The following is a 26,971-nucleotide window of genomic DNA, read 5'->3' on the forward strand; positions in this document are numbered from 1 at the left end:
TGCCACTGGCTACTTACATGTCCAGAATAAAATAGAGATCGAAAACTGAATTACATGTTTGCTCCTCAGCGGCCTTTAAACCGCTCCTGCCCCTGCTGAAAAGACCCTGGGGTCTGCCCTCAGCGTCAGGCAGTTGCAGCGGCAGGAGCAGCAGCAGCAGCCAGAAGGGTGCCGGGAGGACACAGCTCGCCATCTTCCCTCCCTTTCTGGCTGCCCCGCAAATGGGATCCTGGGGCTGGGCTCTGCCGCGGCCCAGGACCTAAATGTCTACCTATATATAGATACCTATATATAGATAAACAAAAGCACACGACCACCTCCTCGCTACCAAAACACACTCCGCCCTGACCGCACACCCGCTCAGCGCACACACAGGGGGAAACTGCTGGCTCGGGGCACCCGCAGCTGACTCCCGGTAGTGCCCCGCCCTGACATCCCCCGGAGACCTTTATTACAACGGCCATGAAGGTTGACAGGAGGCTTTGTGACCTGCAGCTCTGCGTACAGCACCCCAGGGCCAGCAGGTAAGGTCAGTGGTCCCAGAGGGCCAGAACAGGGGAGTGAAGCAGGAGGAGGAGGAAGGCCTCAGGGGAAGGGGAGGGGCAGGTGTGGGGGGCATGGGAGAACCCTCCAGAAACCTGCAGTAGGAGGGAACCCAATGAGCCCAAGGGTCCTTCCACCCCCAACCCATTTCAGTCTTTCCCTCACTCCCTCCCCACCGCCACCACCCTCCCTTCCTTCCCCAGGCCCTGCGGGCACCATGACCATTTCCCTGGACCCACACCCTCCCCTGACTCCGCAGGAACTCAGACATCCACACAGCCCCTCAGGCTGCACTCTAGGGGCTGCGTGCCCAAGCAGCACATCCCCCTGCCCCTGCCCTTTGCAGGACTCTTCTTGGGGAGAGTGTGTGCACAATGTGACACCCTCAGAAAGGGGACCCTCAGTCACAGCACCCGACAGGGTCCCCTTCTTGTGTTCCTCCTGCAGCCTCCAACCACCCCTGCCTGATGAGAAATTCCATAAGAGGCAAGTCCCTGGAGGCTCAGCTGTGACTTACCTAAGCTGCCACTAAACTGACCTTTACTGAGCTCCTACAAAGCACCAAGTTTCAGGGACCAGAGACAGGATAAAGCCGTCAGGAGAAGTGGGGAGGCAGACCCCAACCTGAGTGGGGTGGGGCATGGAGAGAATCAGATCAGAGGATCAGAGAAAGAAGCAAAGATGACAGCGCAGCCAGGGAGCAAGCCAGGGTGCTGTCAAGGAAAGCAGCAGGGAGAGCAGAGTTGTTAAAAAGGGGGTTGGGGCATGAAGCCAGCGCAGCCCTACAGGGTTCTCGGTGGGCAGAGGGAGGGAAGGAGCCATGAGGACAGTGGGGGTGGGGTCATCACATGTCCTGGACCACCAGGGCCTTGATGGGCTTCAAGAGGGGTTTACCCGTGAGCCACAGGAAGCTGTGATGGGCTGTGGGACTCCCTGCCTCTGGGCTCACGTGGCCCAGGTTTCAGTTACCTGAATGACAGACCCAATTCATTTTTCAAGGGGAATTTCATTCAGGGGGCCCTTAACTTTTTCATGAACCCAGATGCATCTGGCATCTCTATGGAATTCGCGAGAGATTGGGTGAGGGTCAAGGAGGCAGTCTGGCTGTCCTGCAGGAGCTGTAAGAACCCCCCAATCCACCTCTCTCGTTAAAGCAACAGCACACCTCTGGTCAGCAATGGATGGAGAATGTTTAAACTGGGAGCACAGCCTGAACTTGCAGCCCCAGATTTTGTAAGGCAGGGATTCACACCCTCAGCTCTGGGACTTGGTCTTATTGTCACTGGCTCCAAAGACTCCTGACCCTGCTTGAAGGACAGATGATGGGACCAAGTCCTTAGCCAGAGAAAAGGAAGAAATGCGGCAGGTCACAGCACATAGGACCCTGGCAGCTCCTCTTCCTGGGCCCCTAGGCATTAGCATTGTCCCTGCCTCTCTCCTCCCTGAGCCCAAGGATGGTGGCAGACTGTCTCCACCCCCTATGCCACTGGGGGGTCCCAGCAGGGAGACCCACCCCTTCAGAGCCTAGTTTGGTGACTGTGGCCTCCGTGGGACAACTGAGTGGAATTCTGCAGAGAAACCTAAGAAGCGTTTAGGAATCATGGAGTTGGGGGCAGGGGACTACAGTGGAGAGAAGACCCCCAGACCACCCTAGGTCTGGTCTCCGTGGAATCACCCAGCTCTTCCTGTTTCCAGGTGGCAGATGCCCACCCCAGGCGAGAAATGGAGACTCCCCCAGGCTGGGCACATGATCTCTAATCCTTAGGGACCTGAAGGTGCTCTTGTCCATGTTGAAGATGAGGAAACTGAGGCTCAGAGAGGTGAAAGCCAAGGCCAAGGTCACATACATAGGAATTTCAGGACCAGGACCGACTGGGGAAAGAACACCTGGGTGTGCCCCTGGCTTTTCTCACCAGCCCGTGAAGTCTGAGCACCCACCTGCACGAGGTGGGCCGTGGAGGCGAGGCAGGCTGCCGTGCACCTTGTCCTCTTTGCCCCTCTCTCTGACTGGGTGTTTGGTCAATAGGACACTGGGACAGGCATGACTGATGAGAGGGCGGGTCCCTGTAGCTAGTGGCGGCCTCCACCCTCCTCTCCTGCCCGCAGGATGCTCCTGGAGGGCGTCCGGCACTCAGTCTTCCTGGCTGCAGAGGGGCAGAGTCTCCCCTCATTGCAGAGGTGGTGCATCAGCACAAATGACTGCCTGAAACTCCACCCATCAAACTGAAACTCCACACATTCAGGGCACGAAGACCCACCCTGTTTTGGGGGGACAGGCCTGCTCAGCCGGCAGGTCGGGGATGCAGTCTGAGGGTCGGAGCTGGGAGGGTGCTTCTGGGAAAGAGCCTGGACGGCACCCAGCCTCAGAAAGCACCACCAGCTGGGCCTGGGGAGGCACCTTCGGGCCGTCAGCACAGGCAGGGGCGGGGTCCAGTGTGGGACCGGCACTGGGAGCAGCCCACGCCTGCCTGAGGGTCTCGGGGCCCTCCCTGGGAGCTCCTTGCAGCCCCCTGGAGTACAGGCCCCCAGGCTGTGTGAGGACAGGGCGGGTCTGCATCAGGACTGGAAAGGACACTTGTGATCTTATAGTTCTCTAATTCAGTAAACACTTATTAGGCTCCTCTCATCCAGCAGGCCCTGTGTTAGATGCCAGGGCAGAGCTGGCTGTGTAACTCCTGGCCCAGTGCAGAAGGAAAGGCTGAATCCCTTGCTCAAAGAGAGCCCCTTGCAGTCTTTCTCTCAAGCAGTCAAGCTGCTTTTCATTTGTAACTTAATGTTATGTTTCCTCGGCCTGGGGATACCCCCAGGGGAGTGGGAGCTCTGTCCACCCTGTGACCTGTGGCCCCCTGTGCAGCCAACAGCTGCTGAGTTTTCCATCCTGCCATGAGCCCACCAATGTGCCATGTCCTGGCCAAAGATGGAGAAGTCCGTGAGGGTCCCTTTGCCCACCACAGCCATCCCCACCCAGAACAAGGCACTGCACCCTCTGAGTCAGGACATTCTCAGATCCACAACCCAGGTGAGGGAGAAGCTACCCACCCACCAGTCTGCTCACCAGGCACCCAGGGGTGCTGCCAGGGCTGGGGTAGCACATAGCAGGTCTGACACAGGATGTCACCTGTGCTATGCACAGGAAGGGAGGGGAGGCCGAACAGGGCCTAAGACCAGAGGATGGAGGAACCTGTCTGGGGGAGTCCAGGAAGCAGCCTGAAAACTGAGCCTCCAAGCCCCAGCTCCTGTTCATGTCCCATCAGACTTCACCATAAAGCACAGGTTCAAAGATGAAATTGTGAAGAAGTTCATGATGGCTAGAGTTGTGCCTTAAGTGTCATCCGCAGGGTCTCTCTAAGGTGAATGGGAGGCCAACTCTAGGCGTCCAGAGAGTAGACGGGTCACTCGGGGGAACATTGAAGCCACCAGGGGTGACAGGGTCTGGTTGGAGAAGAGAAGGCTCACTGAGACCCAAGTCCTCTGTGCACAGGGACACTTGGGGTCCCCGGGCTGAGGAAGGAGCCCCCTGGCCTGAATGCCCTGCAGCAACAGCCCTGTGACTGAGCTAACGATATGGAGGGGCAGAGAATCAGATGGGGCAGAGCAGAGGTGGCGCCTCTCAAATCCTGGATTGTCTTGGCTCAGGTACAAAGACGTGAGCAGCTGGACATGGCCCCAATGGCTGGAGACCAGGGTATCCTCAGGCCTCTTCCTCCCCGGGCCTGGCACCTGGGCAGGGAAGACTGGAAGGCGGGCTCGGCTGGGACTGTCATGGAGCCCACCACGGGGCCTGCCCAGGAGCTCTGGGCTCCCTCCAGCTGGGTGGTTTTGGGGTGACTACAGGCTCTACACGCTGGCTCCAGCCTCTATGATCTCCACTTCCCAGGAAAAAGGCAGAAACGGCAGGGCCTTTATGACATCACCTGGCAATCAGACCATGTCACTCCAGCTGGACTCTATTGGCCCACGATCAAGGAGAGGGACCCAGGACCCGCCTCTCCATGGGAGAATGTCCGGATACTTCCACTGGGTTTGAAAACTGCAGCCTCACAGATGTTTTCAGTGGCCTGGAGGTTACATTGTGCACCAAAGGGCATAGGCAACTCTGAATTATAGATAATTTTAAAATGTCAGACCTGAATATAAAAAAATATTTAAAAATATCTTAACAAAATTATTTTTTGAATGAATATGATAAAAACTTTTAATTAATTAATTATAAAAGATAGCATTCAGTCTCCGGAGTGGCATGGCAGATGACTCCCAGGAATGAGTCTGGCCTTGGCACCATGGGATCAACAATTCCAAGCTGACCAAAAGGGGGAAAAAAGTTTTACTAATAAAATATCAATGGCTGGGAGAGTTCAAATATCAATGGCTGGGAGAGTTCAAATAGTGTCAAGAAGCCACTCTGGAGGTCACTCTTATGCAAACTTCGGTTAGACATTGCTACCTAGCACACAATTGCCAAACCAAAACCAAAACCATTCCAGCCAATCCTAAAGAACACCTAGAGCGACATATAAGATTCTACAAAGGCTCCATGCACTAAGGTAACTTTCCAGAAACCTACAACCCCCAGATGGTTCCCTGGACCAGATAAGTCCTGAAACCTACAGGGCCCAGCCTCTCCAGAACATCGGCTAGTTCCATCTCCCTACCCCATATTATTGACAGCCTCTTCCAACATGAAAAGGTTAGAATGGCTATAGCCCAAACAGTCCTAAAAAGAGGGCTAGAAAGGTCAAAGGTGATGGTAGAGTTATACAGAGAAGATAGGATTTAACAAATGAATATGATTGCTGAATCATTACACTAACTCTTTTAGTCTTCAGTATCTTAGAGTAGCTAAAAGTAACAACCTAAAATTGTGGAATTGTAACCCAGGTCAAACTCTGAAATCTGTTCTACAACTAACTGTGGTGCTGTGCTTTTGTATATATGTTATTTTTCACACACAAACAAGTCAATTTTTTGTTATGATAAATGATAAAAAAAATATTCATTCCTTCTAGCCTCTCATATTCTAGAGCAGCTAGAAGGAAAAATCTGAGTGGATCGTTTGCCCATGACAAACTCTGGGATCTGTCCTATAACTACTTGTTGAAGGGTGCTTTGAAAACCATTGCTTTTTTCTTTCTTTCTTTGTGTTGTATATATGCTATACTATGCAATAAAAAAAAATAGCTTGCAATATATGTAACAACATAATAGTAAGGTGATTAAACAAATTACATTGTTGTTTTTCTCCCTCTCTTTGGAGTGGTATTCAAAATTATGGAGTATAGGACACTTCAGAATTGTTGAAATCGAACATATTTCCCTGTTAGGTGTCTCCTGGTTGACATCCATCATGTCATTCATATTGCCATATTTTAACAGTTTGTCCTATTTATTGGGCGTCTCATTCTTTGGCTTTTTACCAGCATTGTCCTAATTTCTGGTGGGGGTGGGGTATCTGTTCACATGATTTTGGGCCATTCATGTTTCCTGCTCTGTGAAGGGCCTCTCCATGCCTGCATCTTTCTTTGATTTGGGTGTTTATCTTCCTTGCATTGACTCCTTTGCATTCTTTATGTATTACGGATACTAATCCTTTAAGTGTTGTTGCAAATATCTTCTTCCAGTTTGTGGTTTGCTTTTTCTGCTTCCTTTGCTGTGACTTTTAACAAGCAGAAATCCTTAATTTCAACCTAGTTGAACATATCCACTTTTGAAACTAAGATTTCAGCTGTTTTGTACTGTCTCCTGTTTAGGGAATTCTCTCCTATTAAAGGAGAAAAGAACAGTCCCCTATATTTTAAAAGTGCTCAAGTTTTGCCTCTTTATCTATGTCTTTAATCCACGTGGGAGTAATTCATAAGTATGATTTGTGCTAGGGATCAGTTCCCATTTTTTTTTCCCCTGGAGGTAACCAATTGTCCCAGCCCCACTCATGGAACATTCTGCCCTTCCTCACTGATCCACCTGCCGCCTCGGCTGTTTCCAGCTCCATCTTCCCAGCTCCAGTCCCAGTTTCTGGGTGTCTCTTGGTTTGGGTCGGCTGTGTCTGTACTGCAAAGCTTAGCTGCTGGTGTGGACAGTGGTGCTGCTGCTTCCACTGCCCCGTCCCCTCTTGGGGGAGAGTGGTGCAGACACGAACCCTCGACCCCCCAGCATGACAGGTGGGCCCCACGACCCCACAGCATGACAGGTGACCCCACGACCCCACAGCATGACAGGTGGACCCCACGACCCCACAGCATGACAGGTGACCCCACGACCCCACAGCATGACAGGTGGACCCCACGACCCCACAGCATGACAGGTGGACCCCACGACCCCACAGTATGAGAGGTGACCCCACGACCCCACAGCACAACAGACTGAGACCACGACCCCACAGCATGACAGGTGGGCCCCACGACCCCAGAGCATGACAGGTGGGCCCCACGACCCCACAGCATGAGAGGTGGGCCCCACGACCCCCCAGCATGACAGGTAGACCCCACGACCCCAGAGCATGACAGGTGGGCCCCACGACCCCACAGCACAACAGACAGAGACCACAACCCCACAGCATGACAGGTGGGCCCCACGATCCCACAGCATGACAGGTGGGCCCCACGACCCCACAGCATGACAGGTGGACCCCACGACCCCACAGCATGACAGGTGGGCCCCACGACCCCACAGCATGACAGGTGGACCCCACGACCCCACAGCATGACAGATGGGCCCCACAACCCCACAGCATGACAGGTGGACCCCACGACCCCACAGCATGAAAGGTGGGCCCCACGACCCCACAGCATGAGAGGTGGACCCCACAACCCCATAGCATGACAGGTGACCCCACGACCCCACAGCACAACAGACAGAGACCACAACCCCACAGCATGACAGGTGGGCCCAATGACCCCACAGCATGACAGGTGACCCCACGACCCCACAGCACAACAGACAGAGACCACAACCCTACAGCATGACAGGTGGACCCCACAACCCCACAGCATGACAGACGGGCCCCACGACCCCACAGCATGAGAGGTGGGCCCCACGACCCCACAGCATGAGAGGTGGGCCCCACAACCCCACAGCATGACAGGTGGGCCCCACGACCCCACAGCATGACAGGTGGGCCCCACGACCCCACAGCATGACAGGTGGGCCCCATAACCCCACAGTATGACAGGTGGGTCCCACAACTTGCTTCACCCATTGAGATGCTTATAGAAGGGACGTGCGCTGTGACATGGAGACAGAATCCTGAGTTCAGTGGCCCTCACTGCCTGGTGCCTGAGTGAGGATGGTGGGCAAGGCCCCTTTGGGACCTGGGATGGTTGTGAGGGTGAGTGAGAAGGAAATTTCTTGCTGGTAAGATTTAGGAAGTTTCATTACCAGAAGATAGCCCAGACAATTCTGACCCATGGATCCACTTCTTGATATTTCATAGGGGAAGCCCTATTTTCCTTGTAATTGTTGGCCATATGCTCTTTCATAAAACTTTTGGAATCAGCTCTTCAAGGGCTCTCCTGCCCCTGACTGATTATAACAACATTAATGATGTAGGCTCATTGAGGGCAATGAACTGTTCTTGCAGAATGAAGTCTTCTGTGCATGGATGTGGCACGTCTCCATTTATCTAGGTCTTCCTGGGTGCATTCCACATAAATTTATTTTCAAAGGTCTTGACCTCTTTGGCATCTTCCCTAATGTCCTACTTTGCTGCTGCAGGAATGCAATATACCAGAAATGGAATGGCTTTTAAAAAGGGGAATTTAATAAGTTGCAAGTTTACAGTTCTAAAGCCGAGAAAATGTCCCAATTAAAACAAGTCTATAGCAATGTCTAATCTAAGGCATCCATCCAGGGAAAGATACCTTGTTTCAAGAAGGCCCGTAAAGTTCAGGGTTTCTCTCTCAAGTGGAAGGGCACGTGGTGAACACAGTCAGAGTTTCTCTCTCAGCTGGAAGGGCACATGGCGAACACGGTGTCATCTGCTAGTTTTCTCTCCTGTCTTCTGGCTTCATGAAACTCCCCAGGAGGCATTTTCCTTCTTCATCTCCAAAGGTCACTGGCTTGTGGACTCTCTGCTGTGTGGTGCTGCTCTTTCTGAATCTCTTTCTTTCTCTGAAATGTTTCCTGTTTTATGGGACTTCAGAAACTAATCAAGACCCACCCAAATGGGTGGAGACATGTCATCACCTAATCCAGTTTAACAACCACTCTTGACTAAATCCCATCATCCAAGGAGATGACCTGATTACAGTTTCAAACATATAGTATTGAATAGGGATTATTCTACCTTTATGAAATAGGATTTTGAGTAAAACATGGCTTTTCTAGGGGGCATACTTCCTTTCAAATCAGCACACCTCAATACCTTGTATTTTACTGCTACTGCTTTGGTAGTTTTAAATTAAATCTCCCAACTGTTTATTGCTGTTGTGAAGTAATGAATTGTTCTCCTTATTGATATATCCAGCCATCCTGCTAAACTCTCACTGTTCTAAAATTGTGGAGTTGTAACCCATGCCAAACTCTGAAATCTGTTCAATAACTTATTGTGGTGCTGTGCTCTGAAATTTATTGCTTTTTGCATATATGTTATTTTTCACAAAAAAGAAGGAAGAAAAGTCGATTGTGATGATAAAAAAATATTTAAGCCTAGCCTCCTATATTCTGGAGCAGTTAGAAGGAAAAATCTGAGAAGACCATATAGTAGCCCATGACAAACTCTGGGATCTGTCCTGTAATTACTTGTTGAAGAGTGCTTTGAAAACTATTGCTTTTTTATTTCTTTGCTTTGTATATATATTATACTCTACAATGAAAAACTTTATATATATATATACATATATATCAAAAATAAAGAGTACATGCTAAAGGAATTAGCAAAGGCAAGCTCAAGAGCCATGCATTGGGTTGGATAAGGTTGATTGGTTTTATAGGGGCTTTAGCGTACAGTAATTTTTAATTTTTGCCAGTGATTGTCAGATGTTCATATTGTTTCTAAAGAGTTATCACCTGCATTTATGGCTTTCTTGTTATGTGCTTATCACATTGTTTCAAAGAGTTCTTTCTGTTGTGATATTCAGATCTTCTCAAATGTTAATAGCATTTTGTCTACTTGACCAGATACGTTGAAATTTCTCACAGTAATAGTGGATTTGTCCATTTCTTTTTATACTTCTATCACTCATTGTGTTTTATTAGGAGAATGCAAACTTAGAATGTTTATAGCTTTCTGCAAAATGAAACTCTTATCCTTAGCAACTGATCTTCTTTAACCCTAATATTTGTGTATGTGTGTTGAAATCTTTTGTCTTTTTAATGAGTGAAGTGACTCCAGCTTTTTTGATTGGCATTTGCCCGGCATCTCTGGCAAATCTTTTTCCGTTCTATTATATTCCACTTTTTCATGTCCTTATACATTAGATGTGTCTCTTTTAAAAAGTATACAACCAGATTTAGAAAAATAAAAACTGACAAATGCTATGGTAACTTAAGTCCATTTATTTGGTGGAGCTCATGAAAATGTACCACTCAGATCTCCTAAAGTAAGGGGTATGAAAGGCTGAGGGGGTCAGTGTTTCCTGGAATCCACTGGTCACCCACCACATTTACACCAGGCAGTGCCACTGACGCTGCTTCCTGACAGTGACCCAGCCCAGGACAGATGTTAAGGCAGGCCATTCCTAGGAGTCTTGTGTCTCTTCTGTTAGCCCAAGGACTCCCATTGGCCTGGCTGAAACTTACATGGAAGGCTTCTACCCTCTGAGACTCTAACTACCCATCCTCCACTGTTCCCTCTCTCCTTTTCAAATAATTCTCCAAATTGCTGATTATCCTGGTTAATTTCAGTATATAGTTATTTGTCATAATCAGCATGCTTTTTTCAGTTCCTTTGCTCAGCCCTTTTTCTTGAAGCCTACTCCTTTCATGTGAGTCCCATTTCCTTCTTAAGTACATTCCTAAATAACTATTTCACCAAGGTTGTGTGGGTAGTAAACGCCTTGGGATTCGTATGTCTGAAAATATATATTCAAACACAGATATGCACAGACATATGTAATATGTGGAGATATGTATGCTGTTATATAAAGAAAGCTTTTTTGTTTTAAGAATGTTAATTATCAGCTAAATCTTGAAGCTTTGGCTTCATATGAACATTTTGACCTGTTTTAGTTTGTGATGGTCTTTAATGATAATCAGCTTATTTGACTCTATAGCGATGTAGAAAAGGAACTTGACAGTTGATAAATCACGCAGAAGAAGTGGACATGATGGAGGAGGGAAGGTTTTTTTCACATTAGATCAAAGAACATTAGACAAATTCATAGGTATATATGTGGGACTTTCATTAGGGGACACTATTCTGACTTGACAAGCTATTCTCTTTTAAATCTTTAGCCTGTGACCTCCAGTTTATCTTAATTGTGAGAGGTAAAAGGGATGCTTTTCAAAGGCTTTACAATCAGCACGTCTGCTTTGCTTAGCAGAAGGATTCTAGGATCCAGAAATCCCAGAGGTGGCAACTTTTCTTAAAAACAGGTAATTAGACCAACTTTTTAATACCACCCTAATTCTCAAGCTACAATGCTTTTAAGAGTATCTTACTTCCCTAAGTGGCTGTGTCTCTGATTAGAATGTCACTGTCCTTTCTTCTGGTCGATGATGCCCTTGATGGCATTTGGGAGGGTCTGGCTCAGCAGATTGATGTGTGGACTTTCCTCTGAAGGCCCCCACTGGAACTGACACCCCTGGCTGTGGGACTGCTGCTACTTTCTAACTTTATTAGTCATATGATCAGCCAGGAATTGAACTCTTACTACCTGCTTGGTACAGAGCCCCACGTAACCGTAACAATAACCCCCAAAGTGATGATAACCACCCCCATTTTACTTATAAGGAAACTGAGGCCCCATAGGGAGGTGTCTAGAGCCACATGGCTAAGAAGTGATGTTATTTTATCTCTCTGTGTCTCACTTCTGGTCTCCTTGTTGTTGTTTATTTAGATTTTCTTCTATTTATTATGTTTTATAAATCAATTTATTTAATATAAAATTATTATTGAAAATTCTAAAAATAACCATAGTGAAACATTTTTTAAAAATTTAAAAACCATTGTGACATACCATTTCACACCCATAAAATGGAAGCATGTTTAATAGTTTCTGATAAAATTACTTACTTATCTCCCACATGGTCCAGCCATTCCATTCCTAGATATTTACCAAAGTGAAAATATCTGCAAAAAATGAATACGTCTGCAAAAAATCTGTACATAAATGTTTATAGCCTTATTTACAATAACCGAAATTGGGAACAAGCCAAGTGTTCACCAGTGGAAGAGCGGATGACCACATGGTGGTGTGCCCATACCACAGAATATTCTTCAGCAATACACACATGCAAACCGCCTCTTCAGTGGTAGTGATGAATACCAAAATAATTCTGCTGAGTAGAATAAGTCAGTCAACGGAGTGCGTACTGTGTGAATTCCGTTTATATAAAATTCTACAACATTCCAGCCAATCTCTGTTGGCATGAAGTCTATCCGCTGTTGCCTTGAGGCAGGCACAGAGCAGGAAGGATACATTAGAGTGTGGTGTGCAGTGACAGATAACATTCCCCATTTCCATTGTACTGATGGTTTCGGGGGTGTACATGTGTGTCAGTCTGATCTTAATAAACTTAAAAATACCATTTTTGAGTAGAAAAGGTAAATCACACTTAAACAGCTTTGGCAAACTTTACCATTGTAATGTAGATTGCTGGAAAAATCCCAGCTCTTTAAGGTGGAGATTTAAAAAGCATCCATACTATAGTGAAGTCACTGTATGTTTCTGTAGTAATTACTGTTATTAATATTAAATAGTAAATAATAAACTAGTAGTAGTCTATGATTAGTAGGGATAATATTAGTACTGCCTGATCTAGTCCTTTCACTAGCTTATTTAATCCTCCCAACCACCCTATGATGTTACTAGTCTTCCTCTCTTCATTTGACAGAGGCTAAAAGAGACTAAGGAATTTCGCCATGGTTACATGCAAATAAGAGGTCTCAGCTTCAAACCTAGGATTTAGCACCATGGCATTGTGCTTCTCTCATTTACTTCTCTTTCCAGACTATTAGTAGGTTTTCCTGTGCAGTATGTTATTGTAGTTAGATTCAGTTGTCAACTTGGCCAGGTGAGCGTACCTAGTTTTGTTGCTATGGCCATGAGCCAGTGGTACGCGAACCTCATCTGTTGCTGATTTACATCTGCAGTCGGCTAGGAGGCGTGCCTGCTGCAATGAAGGATGTTTGACTTAATTGGCTGGTGCTTAAATGAGAGACTCAACATAGCATAGTCTAAGCAGCTCGGCATTCCTCGTCTCAGCACTCAAAGCTCAGCCCAGGCCTTTGGAGATACAGAAAGAAGTCACCCCGGGAAAAGTTGTTGGAACCCAGAGACCTGGAGAGAAGGCCAGCGAGATCACCCTGAGTCTTCCCATGTAAGAAAGAACCTCAGTGGAAAGTTAGCTGCCTTTCCTCTGAAGAACTAACAAAATAAATCGGTTACAATATTATCACACCATGAAGAGAGAAATACAGAGCTTAACACATTGCCTTTACATAATTAAAAATCTCACTATGTCACTAAGCCCACTGTTTAGTTCATCTGATGGATCTTTTGTAGCAGTTTGTTGAGTTACCTTCCAACATAGATCCCTTACTTTGTGGATCTACCTCAGTGATTTCTTGGTATTGCAGCCATCCTATCAGAAAAGAATCCTGCACATAGTTTAAGCTCCAAATGACAATTTTTGGCAATGTAGTACTTCATAGTTTTTATATAATTTAAAATTAGTGTTCATCAGTAATTGAGCTGAAAAAAAGGAAGCAATTATTCCTTTTTATCACATTTTCAGTACACACATATACTGAAGGCATCGCAATGGTAGTGATATCTGTGCAGTCATTAAATTTGATGATAAACTTAACTTCTGCTCTTTCTAGGAGGGAGTCCCACTTTGCTGTCATTAGCCAGTTCCTGAATTCATCAAGATTGCCATAGAAGTTAGAAAATGCTACTTTAACTTTCTTTTTTGCCATATATTTACACATTTCCAAGAAAATAGCTTTGTGTAACTGTTCACTTTGGCATTTGTATATGGTTTTTTAGTCTTACTTATTTAAAGCACTATATTATAAGAGGTCAACAGAGCATTAATTTTACATTTGGAAGATTGAACATCAGCTTTTTAATCTAATATTCATTAAAATATTTGTTTGGGCTTTGAACTTTGCTTTGTTAGCCAGTACGTCTGCAAATAATACACTATGATTTTAGCACTTCACAACCAATAATGGCCATAAAACTCCATATAGGAGAAATCATAGTTCCAGGTAAAATTAACGTGAGGTCTTTTGGTTTTCATTTCATTGCAATCACTTTCATCTTCGTCATTTGGTTTAATGCTGTAGCCACATTCAGAAAAGTCATAGTGTCCATTCATCACGAAACAGTTCAGTGATGCTTGTTTTGCCTTCATTAAATTAAGGTTAAAAGTTAATAATGCAAAAAAAAGGTTAATAATACAAATGTATTTCCAAAATTTGACTAACAATCTTAAATTATAAAATTAAATATGTTTTCGCAGAAGCAACAGTTTTTAATTTTCATGAGATCTAATTGTATCTGTTTTCCTTCATGGATTGTGCTTTTGATGTCAAGTTTAAGAACTCATTCCCTAGGTCCTAAAGATTTTTTCCTTCAAAGTTCTGTAATTTCATGTTTTACACTAAGTCCGTGACTCATTTTGAGTTCATTTTGAATAAGCTGGGGCCAAGAAGCATGTTTTCACCTGGATGTCCAGCTGCTCCACAACGCTTGTTGAGAAGGCTCTTCTTCCCCTGCCGACTTCCTCTCTATGCCTTGGTGGGAAATCAGTGGGACGCACTGAGTTGCCTGTTTCTGGTTCTCTGTTCCCGTCCGTTGCCTCGTGTCACTCCTTCGGCAGTGGCCACACTGTTTTGACTACTAGTTATCTAGTAAGCCTAAACACTAGGTAGAGTGATTCCTTCCACTTTATCCTAGTTTTACAAAATGTTTTCAGCTATTCTAGGACCTGTGCCTTTCCACTTAAAGTTTAGAATAAGTGTGTCTATGCCTACCAAAAACATTGCCCGGATTTTTATAGGAATTGTGTTAAATCTGTTGATCAATTTGAAGCTTCCAAATTATGCACACAGTATATCTCTGTATTTATTTAGGTCTTTGATCACTTCCATCTGCATTTTGTCATTTATGCATACAACTCTTGCATATGTTTTGTTGTATTTATGTCTAAGTATCTCATCCTCTTTGGAGCAGTTGTAAGTGGTGTTGGGTTTTCACTTTCATTTTCCACGTTTGTGATAATATGTAGAAAGGAGATTGATTTTTGTGTGCTGATCTTGTACCTGAGACTTTGCTGAAAAACCATTATTCGTTCTAGGAGTTTTTTTAATGCAATTTTATTGAGATATACTCACACACCATAGAAATTATCCGAAATATGCACTCACTGGTTTGCAGTATCATCACATAGTTGTTTGTGCATACAGCCCTATGATCAAATCTAGAACTTTTTTATCATTTCAGAAAAGAAATACAGACAAACAGAGAAAAAAACTACTCTCCCATACTCCTTATCCCCATGTTATTGACCCATGGTATTGGTATAGTACATTTGTTACTGTTGATGAAAGAATATTAAGATACTGTTGTTAACCGTAGTCCATAGTTTGCAGTAGGTACATTTTCCCCACATACCCCTCTTATTAACTCCTTATAATAGTGTCGTCCATCTTTCTGCTCTAGTTCATGAAAGAACTTTCTTCTATCTGTATAGTAATCATAGACATTGTCCACCATGAGATTCACTGTGTTATGCATTCCCATGTTTTCACCTCCAACTTTCTTTCTGGTGACTTACATGACTCTCAATTTCCCCTCTCCACCACACTCACACATCATTCAGCACCATCAGTTATTCTCACAGTAACGTGCTACCGTCACCTCTGTCTATTTCCAAATGTTTGCTTAACCTAAACATTCTGCACTTATTAAGCAATTGTTCCCCCTTCTGTAGCCTCATTCTATATCTTGATAACCTATAGTCTATGTTTATGAGCTTGTATAATTAGTTTATATCAGTGACATCATAAAATATTTGTCCTTTTGTGTCTGCCTTATTTCACTTAATGTCCTCAAAGTTCACCCATGTTGTCACATGCTTTTGGATTTCATTCCTTCTTATCGTGGAATAATATTCCATCATATGTATATACCACATTTTGTTTATCCATTCATCCATTGATGGACACGGGTTGTTTCCGTATTTTGGTGATTGTGAATAATGTTGCTGTGAATATCAGTGTGCAAATGTCTGTTTGCATCCCTGCTTTCAGATCTTCTGGGTATATCCTGAGTGGTAGGATTGCCAGGTGACAAGGCAGCTCTATACTTAGCTTCCTGAGGAACAACCAAACTGTCCTCCATAGCAGCTGGAAGCCTTTTTTATTCCCACCAGCAGTGAATAAGTGTTCAATTTTCCACATCCTCTCCAACATTTGTAGTTGCCTGTTTGATCTAGTAGGTGTGAGATGATGTCTTATTGTGATTTTGACTGGCGTTTCCCTAAAAGCCAGTGAAGCTGATCATCTTTTCATGCATCTCTTAGCCATTTGTATTTCCTCCTTGGAGAAATGTCTGTGTCCTTTGCCCATGTTTAAAATTAAGTTGTCTTTTTATTGTTGAGTCATAGGATTTCTTTGTATGTACTGCATATCAAACCCTTGTCAGATATATGGTTCCAAAATAGTTCTAGGAGTTTTTTGATATGTGTTTTTCTGTTTATAGACTCCTTGGGCTTTTCTCTAGTGACAGTTATGCCATCTGCAAATACTGACAGATTTATTTCTTCCTTCTGATCTGTATGACCTTTGTTTCCTTTTCTTGCCTTATTGTGCTGGCTGAGTAAGAGTGGTTAGAGGAGACATCCTTGACTTCTTTCCAGTTTTATAGAGAAAGCAAATTAAAACCATTTATTCTATGAAAGACTCTTTGAAGAGGTTCAAAAGGCAAACTGCAGACTGAGAGAAATATTTGCAAACTATGTATCCAACAAAGATCTCATATCTAGAATATAGAAAAACCCTCAAAACTCAACAGTAAAAAAATCCAATTAGTATATGAGTAAGAGACATAAACAGACATTTCTCCAAAGAGGTTATAAGATAATAAATAAGCACATGAAAAGATACTCAATCTCAGTAGCCTTTAGGGAACTAAATGAAAACCACCATGAGATATCACTGCATACCTATCAGCATAGCTAAAATAAAAAATAGTGGCACCACCAGATGATGGAGAAGGTTTGGAGAAGCTGGATAACCCATAAGCTGCAAGTAGGAACATGGAAAAACTAACTAAAACTAAACTAGACTTACCATATGACCCAGCAATAACTCTTTTGGGCATTTATTCCAGGGAAATGGAAACTTTTTTTATACAAAAACTGTACACCAGTGTTCATAGCATCTTTATGCACAGTAGCCCCAAACTGGGAGCAACCCATACCATGGAACAGTATTTACCAATAAAAAGGACTGAACTGTCTGTCTATGCAACAACTTGGATGGATCCCAAGGCAGTGTGCTCAGAGGTAGGGGAAAGGTTAGCTATTGTATGATTGCATTCATATATCTTTGAAATAATAAAATTACAAAGATGTAGTACAGATTAGTAGTTGCCAAGGACATAGCTGGAAAGAGAGCATCTTGATTGTAGTTATGTTTACGTGAATCTTCACCTGTGATGAAATTGCAGAGAACACACACACACACACAGCTGCCGGTAAAACTTGTGAAATCTGAATGAATTCTGTGGATTGTACCAATGTAACTTTCCTGATATTTATATTGTAGTAATGCAAGAAATATAAGATGTTATCAATGGGGGAAACTGAGTGAAGGATACCCAAGACTTTTCTGTGCTTTTTTTGCAGTGCTCTCTGTATTTATAATAATTATTTCAAAATAAAACATTTTTTTGAAAAGGCTTGATTAAAACTTTAAATTATTATCAAAATGACAAGTTATAAAAATAAATGCATACATTTTCTCAGATTTTTGTGTGCTTTTGGGTTACAGTTGATAAACTAATTTTAAGACATCACGTCTCATCATGGTCTTGCTATACTGCCTGGCACTGGGATTGTAGCACCTGCAGGGCTCCAGGTGACTCAGCACTACCTGGTCCAGTCTGGATCCCTGTAGGATGCTGCACTGACATCAAGATCACATAGAGGTTTCTGAGCACTTACTCTCAAGTCCTGACCTAATCTCATCTTGGACCAGAACCAGAACCTTTGCTGATCCACCCCAGCTCACCTACTGTGCTCTGAGTAGCATGGGCAAAGCTGCCTCTGGTTCCTGTTTGAACTGAGGGACTTCTTTTGTGAAGAGCAGCTGGGTCACTCTCCTAGAAAGGGAAAGTCTGTGATTCAGATTTTTCCCAAATTACAATGCTGCTTCAGTTTCACTCTTGGAAGAACATAAAGGAATACTAGGGGCACATTTGTTGTTACTGCTTTTGGAGAGCATTTCTCATTAAATGATTGCTTCCTGCTTTTTCCTGGAAACCTATTTATGTAAGTCTTATCTGGTAGGCTAGGTTAAAAATAGTATATTTTCTTGTGACTGAAAATGAGGCTTTTTTGGTTAAATCTTGACATCTCTCTTACTGGCAAAAAGTACAGAGTGCTCATTTGTCAGTCTGTGGGGTTTGTGTCCCCCATGTGGATAATACAAATTACTGCCATCCTGTTAACAGTTCGACATCAAGACTATAGTGGCTCAAATGAGGGAACAGCGTTTGGCATGATTCAAACGAAGGTAAGCTCTCACCACATAAGTTCTAAGAAGAATAATGAACATGAGGATTAACATTGAATAGGGCATTACAATTTATAAGGCTCATGTGCCTTCATGATCGCATTTAATTCTCACTCTTTGAGGGAGACATTAATTTTGTTCTAAAGTCACCGATGAAGTACTTCTTATTCACAAAAATAGCATTCGTTCTATACAATCATCCAGATAGCCATTGGAGGTGCCAAGACAGAAACTCAGGTGCCCTGCTGTCTGTAAAGATGCTTTTCCCATAATGCTATATTATTTAAGTAACATACCTGAAGTTATTTTAAATAAATTTCTAGATATCAATTTGGGATATTTACTTTCTACTAAAATATCGAAGCCATTGATGTAATAAAAATATATTTTTATGGCACAATTTAGATATTAATCATTGGGACAGGAGTCAAGAAAGTATGGATAATGAACATATGCACGAACCTCTCAATCTTTAGGTTAGCCTAGTTTAGTGTCCCAATGATACCAAGTATTTCATTTTGTAAAAAGGGATTTTATAAAGTTTAACAGTAGCTAATTTTTCCTGCTTAATTTAGCTATTTACATATATTTTAGCTTCTGAAATATCCAGCAAAAGAATTATAAAGAAAAGAATTATGAGCCCCATCAGGTTGAAAATAAACAATCCGAGACTTTCCCAGGGCGGTTATCTGTTTCTCGTCCTTCCCCCCCCCCCCCCGACTCCTTGCGCCTAAATCACTTGTTGTAAAACTGTGGCTATCTGCAATAGCCACTCCCATGACTCATGCTCAAGAAATGCTCGCTGTGAAACTGTTAAAAGTGCTTGTTGTAAAGCTGCTCTTATCTGCTTTTTGCAAAACAGCACCTGTGACCCATGCTCAACCCCCACCCCCCTCATCTTACCCTTTAAAAAGCTTTTGCAGACTTAGGTTCGGGGCTCTCTGTTCCTGCGTGTTCAGGGAGCCCCACACATGTGTGGAAAATAAACCCCTTGCGTGTTGCATGAGAAAACGTCTCTTGGAGTCCTCCTTTGCGTGGCAAAATTCTCAAATTCTTACATTTGGAGGTTCCACCGAGATCGGCTCTTCGTAAGGGGAGGCTCCAACAGCTCTTTCTCTCGGGGTAAGTGAGGCCTTTTTGTCTGAAGTGCGATCGCTTAGTCTGTCAGACTGGCAGTGACTGTCGGAGAGTCGCGTAAGCACTCCCCGACCGCAACCGACAGACGTGTCCGGGGTTGCAAGTCACTCTCCCGAAGGACGCCTCAGAATTGGGGGACCTCCGGGGACGCCTGGAGGCTTCCTACAGGGCCGACTCTGATTCTGTTTCCCTTCTGACAGGGGGAAACTCGATCATAGTCATCAGGCCAGTCTGAGCTGTGTCTCTGAAACTGTGTAAACGTGGTGTGCCGGCTCTGTGTGTGTCTGTCTGTATTTGTGTGTTAGGAATTGTTTTTGTTTTACCGAAGATGGGTCAGGGAATGTCGACTCCACTTTCTCTGACCTTAAGACACTGGTCGGAGGTCAGGGAAAGAGGTCAGAATCTATCTTTTATTGTAAAAAAAGGCAAATAGCAGACGTTCTGCTCAGCCGGGTGGCCCTCTTTTAACATGAAATGGCCTTGTGAAAGAGCTTTTCATCTACCCTTGATTCAGGCCGTCAAGTCAGTCATCTTCCGCCCTGACCCGTATGGCCACCCGGACCAGCAGCCCTACATCATGGTTTGGCAGGACCTGTGTGAAAACCCATCTCCATGGGTAAAGCCGTTTCTTACTCCTCGTAGTCAACATGACTCTCCCTCTGTACTTCCAATCAAAGAGCCGGGTCCTTCTCAAGCTCTGAAACTCTATCCTTCTTTGCCTCCTGCAGTCCTACTGGAATCCCAATCGGATCTACTCCTCTTCGACGCAGGTCCTTCTTCCCCTCCTCTCTACCCTTCAGCTCCGGTACAGGACCCCCCTTCTCTTAGCTCACCTTCTCCCTCCTCTAGTTCTCTCTCCCCGCAAGTTCACCAAGAAACGATCCCAGATGAACCAGGACCGGCACATAGTACACGAAGCAGACAAGCACTAAGCCCATCTGATGTAGCGGTCACTCTCCCCCTCAGACCGTACGGGCCTCCAGTGGATGATGGACACGGGGGAGAAATGCCCGCTCTACAATACTGGCCCTTTTCCTCCTCTGACTTATATAACTGGAAAAATAATAACCCTCCTTTTTCCGAGGCTCCCACTAGGCTGACTGGATTGGTAGAGTCCCTTATGTTCTCTCACCAGCCCACTTGAGATGATTGTCAACAACTCCTAGGGACTCTCTTCACCACGGAGGAGCGAGATCGGATCCTACTGGAAGCCAGGAACAAGTTCCTGGACAAGACGGGAAATCCACCCAACTGCAGCATGTCATCGACGATCGGTTCCCGCTGCGCCGCCCTAATTGGGACCCGAACACCTCTGAAGGTAGGGAGCATCTGTCCATCTATCGCCAGACTCTAGTAGCGGGTCTCCGAGCAGCCGCACGCCGGCCCACCAATTTGGCCAAGGTAAGAGAGGTTATTCAGGGAGCGGACGAATCGCCCCCAGTCTTTTTAGAAAAACTAATGGAAGCATACCGCAAGTATACTCCCTTTGACCCTCAATCAGAGGATCAAAGAGCCTCAGTAGCCATGGCCTTTATCGGCCAATCAGCTCCAGACATTAGACGCAAGCTGCAGCGCTTAGACGGGTTGCAGGACCTAGCCTTGCGAGATTTAGTCAAAAAAGCTGAAAAAGTGTTTTATAAGAAAGAAACAGAGGAAGAAAAAGAACAAAAGAACGAGAGAGAGAGAGAGGAAAAAGAGTTAGTGAGAGAAAAAAGGAGAACGAAAGAATTAACAAAGATCCTAGCCACAGTAGTTGAAAAAAACACTGAAAGTAAAAGACGAGCTAGAAAAAATCCCTCAGGTCAGCGTTATCGTACCCCTCTTAATCCAGACCAATGCGCCTACTGCAAAGAAACTAGGCACTGGGCCAAAAACTGTCCAAAAAAAAAAACGGAAAAGTACTAAGCCCCCAAATTGGCAACAGCCGGCCACGTTGGCTCTAGAAAGTGAAGACTAGAGGAGTCAGGGCTTGGCACCCCTCCCCGAGCTCAGGGTAAAATTTAATGTGGAGGGGGTACCAATTAATTTTAGAGTCGACATGGGAACAGTAATATCGGCCCTCCAAGAACCTATAAGCCCGCTCTCTACAAAAAAGTCCTTAGTGCGGGGAGCAAATAGCAGTCGCTACTGCACCTGGACTACCAAAAAAAACCATGGACCTGGGGAAGGGGAAGCTTCAACACTCCTTCCTAGTCATTCCTGAGTGCCCTGCCCCGCTTATGGGAAGAGATTTGTTAACTAAACTAAAAGCGAGAATCACCTTCAATCCTAAGGGGCCAAAGGTGGAATTTTTAAACCCGCTAGTAAACCAACCTGTAATAACTGCCCTCACCTTGCCAGTCGAAGAAGAATATCAGCTGTATGTAAAATCAGAACAGCTCCGCAGTTCTATTCCTCAGGCCTGGCTTGAAAAATTCCCTAATTCCTGGGCAGAAGTTGCTAAGTTAAAGTTGGCAGTCGATCAGCCCCCAGTAGTAGTGACCCTAAAGCCCACCGCTTCTCCAATTCGGGTAAAACAATACTACTTAAGCAAGGAAGCCCGGGAAAGAATCAAGCCCCATATAGAGAAATTCCTTAGCTTAGGAGTACTTAAGCCCTGTCAATCAGCCTGGAACACTCCCTTATTGCCGGTCAAAAAGCCAGAGACTAGAAACTATAGACCGGTGCAAGATTTACGGGAAATAAATAGCAGAGTGCAGAATATACATCCTACGGTGCCAAATCCCTATAACCTGCTCAGCACTCTCCTTCCTGAAAAGACTTAGTATACTGTGCTTAATCTAAAAAATGCTTTCTTCTGCCTGCCCTTGCATAAGGACAGCCAACCCTTATTCGCTTTCAAGTGGATCGATCCAGAGACGGGATCCTCGAACCAACTGACTTGGACACGCTTGCCCCAGGAGTTCAAAAACTCCCCCACCATTTTTGATGAAGCTCTTCATAAAAACTTAAGCTCCTTCAGAATTCAGCATCCCAAAGTCACCTTGCTACAATATGTAGACGACTTACTGTTGGCAGCAGACACCAAAGAAGACTGTGAGTATAAAACCCGAAAACTGTTAAGTGAGCTAGCCGCACTAGAGTATCGAGCCTCGGCCAAAAAAGCCCAAATCTGTAAAAAAGAAGTAATCTTCCTGGGATATACTCTTAAAAATAGAAAGCGATAGCTCACCGAGGCTAGAAAAAAAACTGTAACACAGATACCCCCGCCCACAACCCGAAAGCAGCTGCGAGAGTTCTTAAAGACAGCGGGATTCTGCCAGTTGTGGGTCCCAGGGTTTGCAGCCCTTGCTGCCCCATTATACCCCTTGCTCAAAAGGAGCGCTGATTTCCAGTGGGGAATAACACAGCAAGAAGCCTTCGACAGCATTAAGAAAACGCTCCTGTCAGCTCCAGCTTTAACCCTCCCAGACTTGACTAAACCTTTCACGCTTTACATAAAAGAAAAGAAAGGCGTGGCTAGAGGGGTCCTAACACAAGCTTTAAGCCCCTGGAAGAGACCGGTAGCCTATCTGTCCAAGCGATTAAATTCAGTTGCCAGCGGATGGCCACGCTGTCTCAAGGCCATCGCGGCAGCTGCCCTCCTGGCAAAAAACGCAGACAAACTCACTCTAAGACAGAAGCTGACCATAATAGCCCCTCACGCCCTGGAAAGCATAATCCACCAGCCTCCAGATAAATAGATGTCAAATGCCAGAATTACCCACTATCAGAGCATCCTCCTAGACAAAGACAGGGTGACTTTCGGGACCCCGTCAGCTTTAAACCCCGCTACCCTGCTCCCGGACGAGACCGCAGGACCTGTGCAGCACACTTGCCAAAAAATATTAGCTGAAGAAACCGGAATCCGCAGAAACTTAAAAGACCAATCATTGCCTAACTCGGAAGTAACCTGGTTTTCGGATGGAAGCAGCTTTCTCCAACACGGTAAGAGACGAGCGTGAGCGGTGGTAGTCAGTGGGACAAAAGTTATTTGATCATCTAGCCTCCCGGAGGGAACATCTGCCCAAAAGGCTGAACTAATTGCCCTCACAAAAGCTCTAAAATTAGCAAAAAAAAAGCGAGCAACTATCTATACAGATAGCCGTTCTGCCTTTGCTACTGCCCACGTACATGGGGCAATTTACCAACAAAGAAAGCTATTAACCTCAGCTAGTAAAAAAAAAATCAAACACAAAGAAGCTCTGACCCAATAACCATGAGTAATAAACAAGCAGATGAAGAAGCAAAAGCGGCAGCATTAAAGGACCTTATGAACTTAGTCCTAGTAACCAAAAAAAACCAGCAACCCCCTGAAACACTATCTGAAGTTGCACCCCTAGGAGAATCGGAAGCCCTAGCTTACATACAGCAAGTCCACCAGCTCACTCACCTGGGGACAGGGAAACTACAGCAGCTCCTGCAAGACCAGAGAGAATTGTACCCTCTGACAGCCTCAAAAAAGAAAAAGCTGGCAGATCGCGTAGCTAAAAAATGTCAAGCGTGTCAAATTGTGAACGCCTACCCCACAAAAACTCCTAACGGAAAAAGACTAAGAGGAACTCGACCTAGGCAGTTCTAGGAAGTCGACTTTACTGAAATTAAACCTGCAAAGTATGGACTTAAATACTTACTAGTTTTTGTAGACACCTTTTCAAGATGGGTTAAAGCCTACCCAACTAAGAGAGAAACGGCCCAGGTCGTAGTCAAGAAGATTATAGAAGAAATTTTTCCCCGGTTCGGTCTACCAAAGGTAATAGGGTCAGATAACGGACCCGCATTTGTAGCCCAAGTAAGTCAGGGTGTAGCCAGGATATTGGGGATTAATTAGAAATTGCATTGCGCATACAGACCCCAAAGCTCAAGACAGGTAAAAAGAATGAACAGGACAATTAAAAAAACCCTAACCAAATTAGCTATAAAGACTGGCTTGAAAAATTAGACCATGCTCCTGCCTTATGCCCTGTTCAGAGCCAGGAATACCCCCTCTGCTCTCTTGTGTAATCTAACCCCTTATGAAATTTTGTATAGAGCGCCACCTCCAGTCAAGGACATGTCCTCCATTCTAGAGATTAATAGTTCCCTTCATACCCCCTTGCTTGACAGGCTGCGAGCCTTAGAAAAAGCCCAGCGGTTCCTGTGGCGGCAGCTCTCCACCTCCTACCAGCCAGGAAACAACAGAACTCTGCATCAATATCAGGTGAGAGACTTCATCTACGTCCGCTGCCACCAAGTACAGACTCTTAAACCTCGCTGGAAAAGACCGTATCAAGTACTCTTAACCACCCCCACCGCAGTCAAAGTTGATAGCATCGCATCCTGGATCCATGCGTCTCATCTCAAACCTGCGCCTTCGCCCTCTGAGTCCCAGTAAAAACTGGAAAAGACTGACAATCCTCTCAAGCTGCGGGTTCGTAAAGTTACTACTCCTTCTCCTCCTTCCCCTAAAAGAACCCAATTCCAACCCGCATAAGCCTTGGAAATGGACAATAACCAGATAAGATGATGAGAAGACTATAAAAACTTGAGAAGGAGCAGGGGAGCCTTCTTTTCTAGTGACCCCTTGTAATCTTACCACTCTGGGGGTAACTGTCACTGCCGGTATAAGCACAAAGACTGCTGCCATTGTACATAGCAATCAACAAACCAGTCAATTACAAGCCGCGATAAATCAAGACTTAAAAAAAATAAAAAAATCTGTCTCAGCCCTTCAGAACTCTCTAACCTCCCTTTCAGAAGTAATTCTGCAGAATAGGCGGGGACTTGACTTACTTTTCCTCAAAGAGGGGGGACTATAAGCAGCTTTAAAAAAACAGTGCTGTTTCTATGCGGATCACTCTAGTGTTGTTAAAAAGTCCATGACAAAACTCAGAAAGCGCCTTCATGAAAGACAAAAAGAACGAGAAGCGCAACAAGAGTAGTTTGAATCATAGTTTACTAAGTCCCCCTAGTTAACGACGCTATTATCTGCTCTCGTTAAGCCTTTAATTGTATTACTTTTAATAATGACTATAAGACCATGTATTCTAAATAAAATTATACAGTTTTTACAGGGGCAAATTAGAAATGTCAAATTAATGCTCATCAAACAACAGTTCTCAGTGTTAAATAATCCAGAAAATCTCTAAGATTAGAGATTTATACGAAAAAGAGTGGGGAATGTAAAAAGGGATTTTATAAAGTTTAACAGTAGCTAATTTTTCCTGCTTAATTTAGCTATTTACATATATTTTAGCTTCTGAAATATCCAGCAAAAGAATTATAAAGAAAAGAATTATGAGCCCCATCAGGTTGAAAATAAACAATCCGAAACTTTCCCAAGGCGGTTATCTGTTTCTCGTCCTTCCCCCCCCCCTGACTCCTTGCGCCTAAATCACTTGTTGTAAAACTGTGGCTATCTGCAATAGCCACTCCCATGACTCATGCTCAAGAAATGCTCGCTGTGAAACTGTTAAAAGTGCTTGTTGTAAAGCTGCTCTTATCTGCTTTTTGCAAAACAGCACCTGTGACCCATGCTCAACCCCCACCCCCCTCATCTTACCCTTTAAAAAGCTTTTGCAGACTTAAGTTCGGGGCTCTCTGTTCCTGCGTGTTCAGGGAGCCCCACACATGTGTGGAAAATAAACCCCTTGCGTGTTGCATGAAAAAACGTCTCTTGGAGTCCTCCTTTGCGTGGCAAAATTCTCAAATTCTTACAATTTGAAGTAGAGTTGCTTGAGAGACCTGAAGTTAAATCTTTAAAAAATAACAAAATGTCGAAGTTAATGCAAGACACTTTTAAATTTGATTTAGCCGGGGAAGATAAAAGGAGATTGAGATTGAGAGTCAGTGAACTAGTTCTAGACCAAGAATTGTGTTATGGTCATTTATCCTACTGATATTTAAATATATATATATATATATATATTTGCATTAAGAAGTTTAGTTATGTGCTGTTTTTAGGAACTTTCTTTTATGGTGAAAACTATGGATGTGTTCTCTGAGTGTATATTGATAATCAATTACTTAAATTCTGTTGTTTTTCATATGTATATAGGAGCAGTATCACTTCTGCTATAAAATTGTGCTTGAAGTTCTTCAGAAAATTCTGACTTTGAATTAAAGATGACTTCTCTCCTCTCCCTAGAAATTTCCAACTGGCTTGGAACCTCCTCTTCAAGAATATGTTGTAACTGTGCCAATATATAAAATTTGCTGAGTATACCGTGTACTTTCTTGGTGGTGTATTCAATTGATTTGCTTTCTATAAACTCCCTGAAAGCAGTATCATTTGGCTTGGGGTGAACAGTGTTTACCCATTGAATTTATTAGAAAATATCAAAATAATTTCCCTCTTTTTCCAGTGAAACAAAAGTTATATAAAATGACTTCAGCCTGGCTGTTTTGGTTGAAGGGATTATGTAACCCAAT

At 44.4% G+C, this 26,971-nt stretch overlaps 1 protein-coding gene and 1 long non-coding RNA gene across 5 annotated transcripts in view; one reads left to right on the top strand and one right to left on the bottom strand.

The window, feature by feature from the left end:
- LOC143653573 (anthrax toxin receptor-like) overlaps nucleotides 1-4,639 on the bottom strand; it is a 35,371-nt gene extending 30,732 nt beyond the window's left edge. The window contains exons 1-2 of one of the 3 annotated variants that reach the window (XM_077124699.1): nucleotides 4,264-4,639; nucleotides 2,482-3,975 (exon numbers count right to left, since the gene is read on the bottom strand). In XM_077124699.1, the coding sequence (XP_076980814.1) occupies nucleotides 2,482-2,714 (233 nt within the window). In that variant the 5' untranslated portion in view covers nucleotides 2,715-3,975; nucleotides 4,264-4,639. The other 2 variants (XM_077124698.1, XM_077124700.1) reach the window with 2 other exon arrangements.
- Nucleotides 437-26,770, top strand: LOC143653576 (uncharacterized). Of its 2 annotated transcripts, none has more exons than XR_013161376.1 (4): nucleotides 437-524; nucleotides 10,930-11,070; nucleotides 18,384-18,445; nucleotides 26,688-26,770. It is a non-coding gene; the product is annotated as an uncharacterized LOC143653576 (long non-coding RNA). The 2 variants fall into 2 exon arrangements; XR_013161377.1 differs by having other exon boundaries at nucleotides 445-529.
- The last annotated feature ends 201 nt before the right edge of the window (nucleotides 26,771-26,971 follow it).

The sequence above is a fragment of the Tamandua tetradactyla genome, chromosome 13, assembly GCF_023851605.1.
Source record: "Tamandua tetradactyla isolate mTamTet1 chromosome 13, mTamTet1.pri, whole genome shotgun sequence".
Lineage (NCBI taxonomy): Eukaryota > Metazoa > Chordata > Mammalia > Pilosa > Myrmecophagidae > Tamandua > Tamandua tetradactyla.